General features: G+C 35.4%; 1 protein-coding gene across 1 annotated transcript in view; it reads left to right on the top strand.

Annotated features, from left to right (window-relative positions):
- Nucleotides 1-2085: 2085 nt before the first annotated feature.
- LOC149411310 (gamma-tubulin complex component 3 homolog) overlaps nucleotides 2086-7456 on the top strand; it is a 37600-nt gene continuing 32229 nt past the window's right edge. The window contains exons 1-3 of the mRNA XM_089647513.1: nucleotides 2086-2170; nucleotides 2899-2986; nucleotides 6013-6188. Coding sequence (XP_089503639.1) covers nucleotides 2905-2986; nucleotides 6013-6188 — 258 coding nt within the window. The 5' untranslated portion in view covers nucleotides 2086-2170; nucleotides 2899-2904. The remainder of the gene's footprint in view (nucleotides 2171-2898; nucleotides 2987-6012; nucleotides 6189-7456) is intronic.

The raw sequence follows: 7456 nt of genomic DNA, 5'->3' as shown, positions 1-7456 counted from the left end.
TTTCTTACACACTCACATAAAAGGTCGATTTCATCGCTGGGATGCTGTGTGCAGGATTTCAAATAATTACAAGCCTAATGCCAGAGCTTCTTAAACTTTACGTGTTACGTATACATAGTGTATTAGGACGTATCCGACAAACTTTTAACAGCGATTCCTATTTGAAGTAAAAAATGTGGATGTCATTTTGGTGATTTTTTATATATTTTTTTAAAAACACATGACGCTACCGGTTACAATCTCAAATCATGCGGTACGCGCTCTGTCTCGTCTGTCAATTGCTTCTGAAACGTCTTTCGGATACCTACGTCTTAAAAGTAAAATCTGTAGGTATAAAGGGTTAGTAGGTCTGCGCAGTGCACATAATTCAGCTTGCGAAAATTAAAAATATGTGTTCATATATAGGTATGTTTATAAATATACCGTTGGATTAGAACAAATTATTTCACTAAGCATAACTTGTGTGTCAAAAGGGAGTAAGTCGATTACTCGCTGTGAGTAAGTATCCATTTCCATTCATTCGACTCCTGTAAAAGTTGATGGTCCTGCCAACTGCCAAGTTGAGGTTAAAATTATCAAAACTTATGTTTCACTTGTCTCTTGTAGGAGCTTCTGCTTCGAGATTCCACGGTCTTCTTATATTGTTCTATCCAATTGGTTATTGCCTTATTGCAGAGGAGTGTGACCCGGCCCCACTCCAATATCCCTGGTGGACAATGCTCCTCTACTCCTCGCGGTCCTGCGCTGCATCTAGGGCCAAGAAACAGACGTTCCAGACTCCTGTGATATTTGATCACTCCAACGCATCGGTGATCTTTCTCTGCTTCTCCTGCCAAAGACTGTGCTGGTGACTATGAGTTTCTTCAGTTCTCAGATTGGCGAACAACGTGTTCAAAATATCCTGTAGGCAGACAGTTGATAGCATATTGTGGATGAATACCAAACCTGACTGTTCATGGAATTCTGAGCATTTTTTCGTGGTTCCATTGCCTCTATTTTGAGAAGCACCGCTACCTTACAATTTACGACCAGCCTGTAGTTAAAAGTATACCTACACATGCGTCAGTCTGGACTTATTTATTTGTCGAGATCAATGTGACCTTGAACCAGTTCCAGCCGCCGGCCTGCATTCCGTGAGGGGAGGGGGGAGGTGCTGGTGATACGGGAAGGAGGGGGCTGTCTACGGACTGCATTTAATAAATCATCACTCCTGCAGTCTCCAGAGCAGTAGCTTTCACTTTTCTTTTAGAATAATGGTAACAGAACATCAGTAACTTATATTTGCAGGGATAAAATTGGATCTAAAAGCACATTTTTAATCGGTATTTGAATTACAAAATCAAAACATTTTTTAATTCAAATACCTATAAAAAGCCACGCCCGTGATAAATGTAAAAAAAACTCCATTTCCACATCATGAGGGACATACATTTAAGATGACCAGACTTCTAAACCAGCATGACTGGTACAAGTACACATCCGCTGAGTGGTTAAAAATGGTGTGAAGATTGCCGTGTTGATTTTAAAGACGCAAGCAGAAGATGAAAATGACAAATCAAAACGTACTTCCCCCTGAATTTAAAAGTCCGCAGTGGCATCCTAAAAAGCTGTGTTACTTAGTCCCCAAAAAACAAAATAATGACAAAAAAAATTAAAAAAAAACTTTGGTAAAGTGCATTTCCTTTAATTTTATGTCAAAATATTTCTTCTCTGGGAAATCACACATATTAACACAAAACTTTTTCATGAAAGCAGCTGGTATCATTAGATTTTCCAATGTTTATGAAACCTGAACCATTTTGAAAAAATGTTTTTCAATTATGTAGTTCAGTACCTTTCAATAACATTATTTATTTCCATTCACGTATCTTCTCTTTGAAAGGTGTAATAATAAAAAAAATGAGCTATTTTGGACTGGCTGATTATTGGTAGTTTAGATAAAATGAAAATCGATTTAAAAAATGTCTGTACTTACTTACGCACTGGTAGGTTAGATAAGTTCTGTATCGGGTAGCCGTTGAAAAATTCACAATTCCATAGAAATATATTCAATCATCTACGTATTCAATAAATCTATGGTCAACCATATTATTTAAATCGAGAAATTAGACAGATAATAGCCGTTTTCCTTTGTTTTGGGAGGAATTAAATTGCGGAATCATTAAATGCTGTGAGTTTATTTTGTTTGATAATATCTACGACACTAAAAATCACATTTATCCCTTCTCAGGGTAGCACCTAAATAACATATCAAATTTTCCCACAATCAAGAATTTGACAGTTAGCTTCCAGAGGCATTATTTATTATTTGTGTCTAAAATATTATCAATAATTTATCAAAGAAAAGGTGGAAGAGTGATGCAGTTGTTGATTAAATATTAAAAATAACGATGTGCAAATTCATACATCGGAAAGGTCAAATGTTCCAGCGCCAAAATAGATGTTTAGTGAGGTTACTGTCAATTTTATTTGACGGCTATAGTAAATCAGAATGGATAACTATAATATGACTTGTTTGCTGCTAAATTAATTTATATTGTTGTCTTTAACGCCAAATAAAGGATAAAAAAATTTGCCATAATATTGGCAAAGCATAATAATCATGTGAACCTATCTATAAATGTCAGTAAACATGTACACTACAATTTTATTATTAATGGCGAGAGTTTATTTAATATTTATTTATTTCAAATCCCAGGAGCAAATAAGTTGAAGAAGTAACATGTTTGTAACATTTTTTCTATGAGTCATGTAGTTCTCTTGTGCCATCAACACACCCAGAGTGTGGGCAGTGAAGTGAAGCACAATTCATTGTTTCTGCCGTATAATATGTCCATCTTCTTATGCTGGTGTTTGTAGACTTGATATTCTAGTTGTTATATCAGTGTGTGTTTCCAGGAAAACATGACTGGAAGTAACACAGATTCTGTGATAGAGATATCTGAATGCTTGAGGAAATTGTGCACCAAACTATGTCCTACCAAAGGTAAATTTATTCAATTATTGGTAAATATTCGGGATCGCTGGCCACTCTTAAGTACTTACCGTAAATGGCTGTCATCCCTAATGAAAGTGAATTTTCATTTACATAATTGAAAATTTTAATGTTATAATTAAAATTTTCCCAAGTTTCTTAAGTCATAATATTAAGGTGAATTAAAAAGTTTTATTTAAAAAAAATCGTATGAAGCATGGCCAGCGATACCGAATAATTACCAAATTAAAAAACGGAATTTTAATTTACTGTAATGTGATCTTATTGATAAGTATTGGTTTCTAAGAAGTATTTTAGAGAGGTATTGAATTAATAATATATAGTTTTAAGGTTACACCGAGCATGTTAATGGAAGCCTTATTGGAATGATTGATTCCTGGAAGGTCTTATCATCAGACACAATTAGGTTTATGCAGTGGCGGCTTGTCTACGAAGGTCTTTTGGTCAAAGACCTCGCAAAATATGCTGCAATAGTATTAATATAACAAAGGATTTAACGAACTACCCGATTATTATTTTTAATATTTGTGCATATTCATACGGTAATAGCGAGTTCCAGTGCCATCTAGCGTCCAAATGAGAAGCTACTCTATGTACCTATCGTGGGTCACTTCAAGTTTTATCCCAAAGCTATCTCCTTTCTTTCTGTTTGCTATACAGACAAAGGAGGTAAACACTATCATGTCTGACGTATGCTTAGTATAATACAAAATTTATTTTCAAGGAATTTCCAGACATGTCCACGGTGAGATAGAGATATCTACGACCTAAGATTATTAAGGTATTAGAGGGAGATGTGAAAAATGTCTGTGGTATTTTTTTTGTGCTATAAATGATAGCCATCTTTAACTTGAAATTATGTTTATCCATTGTTGACGTAATTTGTATGGAGTAATTTAACATGTCAAATTATGTGGATATCATATCGAAATAAATCAAATAAAGTGACAATTAGTTTATGTTACAAGAGAAAAAAAAATAGGTTAAAAACAAGGGTTATCATTTTTATCAGTGCATTTGCGGGTGCAATAAAATAAACATATAGGTATTTTTGCTTTTATTGCTTACTTTTTAAGTCTACTGATAAACAATTGACTGAGTTTGGAGTTAATACAAATTAAAATTAAAACTTTTAGTAGGAAAAGATCTTTAAAAGAAAAAAAAAACATGAATTAGTTATGTGTGTAAATAAATAATCTTAAATTAAACAATATTGTACTACCTGCTTCAGAATAGGTAATGGCCATAGACATATGAATATTAGGTAGACCTGCCCTAAGTGATTAAAAGCGTATTATCCCCACTCCCCATACCGGTTCCATTGAGCCGGCTGGGCTCGCGTACGGCCTCAAGTGATATTTGAAAACGTGACGTCATCATTCTTGTGCGAACTATGGTCGAGGCATCATCGGTTCATTTTACGAAATAACACGGCAAAATGTTTACTTGTACTATGAAAACTGGTAAAAATAGATGTGAAAAAAGAGAATAAACCCAATTGTCGTATTACATTCCATATATAAGCATTATTTTATTTTATTTTAAGCATATTCACATCGTATAATATGAATCAGTTGTTACTATCACATCGAGAAACGTCTGGACGCGAAACACAAAGCTGGTTGGTTGCTGGGAAGTAAATTATGAACATTTATAAAAGTGTCTTAACTAAATACTCTGAAACTAACTACGACTCTGAATATAGAAGCTGCCTTACTTTGCCGAATTTGGACTTCGCAAATTTGTTCATAACGTGGCGAGTAATTTGCGCTCCCATGTAAAAATGTCTATTCATTCAAAGCAGATTTTACTTTTAAGAAGTAAATGGTGATATTATAATGCGAGATGCCTATTTACTGTCAGATTGATTTATTGACGAATCACAGTCATCTTCACTCCCTTCGTTCTTCAACAGTTGATTTTACCCCTCGCCTTTATCTTCTCGTCTATTAATTCCTATGTCTGTGGTAATGGCAAATTAATTACATACATTTCCATTTTTATAATATTAGCAATATGTATTAACATTTAATTTTTTTTTCGATTGACCTTCTACTTCTGGACCCCTGGAGCCGCCTCTGGGTTTATGAATCATTAAATTAGAAGAATTTATTCTTACTCCATGAGGAAATTTTCTCGAGGTGACCGTCCATTCTCCGCTTCAAATCTGTGCCCTTTTGGGGGCTTGTCAAAACAAGCCTGTATCTAAGGACTGTACTGTCATCAACTGATGTACACGATAACAAAGTCGGAGATAGAACTGTTCCCTGAGGGATGTCAGCATTTATTGAATGTGAGGAAGAGGTTATTGGCGCCGCAACAGCCATAACATAATGTACCTTTTTGTAAGAAGTTTTATGTTTTGACTAGCACAGGCCTGTGATAAATCACTTTATGGTCATAGAGACACTATTGCATACTAATATCTCAGTAGCAGTGCGCGGGGATAGATTTGGTAGTTTCCGGTCGTTAAGCGTTCGAGTGTTGGAGTTGTAATTTGGAGGTAAAAAAGTGGAATAATTTTTTTCGTGTCTCATGTAAATATTATAATACATCAATGGGGATAGTCTGAATTCAAAACAAATCAGTCCCAATTTTGAAAATGGCAATTAAAATAATTTTCTGTCAATATATTATATTATAGGTAGATACTTTATTGCTTTTCTGGATTCTACAAACAAATAATTCCAATTTTGAAAATAAAGCTTAAATTAAAAGCATAAAATTCTACATGTCGTTGAACTGGAGTTACATATAGAGGCACAACTAAAATTAGTATTTTTAATAAACATCTCAATAGCTTTATAACCTTGGATTTGGCTCCATATTGTGTATCTTTTATTTCTATCTGGCATGATTGACATGACATTTACGTATTCCAAAATTCGATTTTCGGGTTCCTATTGAAAACCTGACATAGTTGACGCGGTCAAAAGGTTAATCTAATCTTCATCACCGTTCGTTTATATTTACATGCATATTGTTTGCAGAACTAACTCATTTTATTTGAATTGCAGAAGTGGCGGAGTCGGCTTACCGAATGTCGGTGGCCGCCATATCGGCAGCTGGCTCAAGTGCGGGGGCAGGGGTGGGCAGTGAGGAGCTACTCTGCCGCCGGATACGGGAGCGCCTGATGCACTCACACTCACATAAACAGGCAGACTCATTCTCGCACTATCACCATCAGCTGAAGGTAACGGAGTCTTGGAGGTTGATTGACTCACAACATGGCCCAACTCAAGTATTTGGTTTATTTGAGTATGCCATGTCTTCCTCGGGCGTCCCTGACTTCTTCTAACATTCACATTTGCATCGTATATTCTCCTTACACTCCTTTCATCGCATTGCATTCTTTGTGAATCTCCATATTTCTCATTCATCTCATTTGTTTGCCAGTTTCATGCCTCTCTGCCATACATCATACATCAGGGTAAGTAGCAGCACTCCGTTGTGGACCTTCGCTTCTTTGGACAATTTTTGTTAGCGCCAATTGCATTCAGTCCTCCGTTAATGGAGTTTGGTGCATTTAACCTTCTTTCAATATCTCTATCAACCTTTTCATATCTCATAAACATACCTCCCAAATACACAAACTCATCCCACAACCTGCTCCAAGTATTCATCATTTACAGTTGATTTTTACAAAAAGGCGCCATACAAAATGTGCAATATTTTTATTAAAATAATAATATTCTCAACATGAAATTTGATATTCTTCTTCTTATTACTGATTGTTTAATATAATAATAATAATAATAATTGGATGACTTGTATAGCGCCGTTTTTGTGCAAAATCACCTCAAGGGCGCTGTACAAACTTATAATACATTTCTACAGTGATCTATGTTATTACTTAACTATTTATGGAGAAAATATACAGTACAATACTTATCTGGTAGGTCACTTGAGATTAACACTCAATTAACATTATCTAATTGTTTATTGGCGAATTTTAGATACAGGATTTAGGACTTAATTGAAAAATTGAATATAACTGGACTTTCTCTTAGGAATGGTATATTTAATCTAAGGGTACGACAGTTTAAAAAGGTAAGTTTTTAGTTTAGATCTGAATTCTGTTGGACTTGTTATGGATCTTACTTCCGGAGGGAGTTTATTCCAAGCCTTCGGCCCAGATACACCGAGAGCGCGATCACCAAACTTAGTATTTGGCTTGCGCTTAGGTTCTATCAGTCTGCCTACAGCTGATGATGTTGCTGATCTAAGAGTTGACTGCCTCAGACCAGTGTTTTCCGGGACGCATAGTTCAGAGATGTAGGGTGGGGCCATTTCATTGATGGATTTAAACACCATCCAGCACAGTTTGTACTGGATTCTTTCAGGGCACTTGAGCCATTGAAGGTTACGAAGGTGTTCTGAAATGTGCGAATATTTTGAAACCCCGGTTATGAGCCGTGCTGCTGCATTAAACACTGATTGAAGTTTGTCAATTTGATATTT

Source organism: Hesperophylax consimilis, chromosome 26 (assembly GCF_061612785.1).
Source record: "Hesperophylax consimilis isolate HC1 chromosome 26, BYU_Hcon_1.0, whole genome shotgun sequence".
In the NCBI taxonomy this organism is placed as follows: domain Eukaryota; kingdom Metazoa; phylum Arthropoda; class Insecta; order Trichoptera; family Limnephilidae; genus Hesperophylax; species Hesperophylax consimilis.
This window is presented reverse-complemented; position numbering and strand designations above follow the sequence as displayed.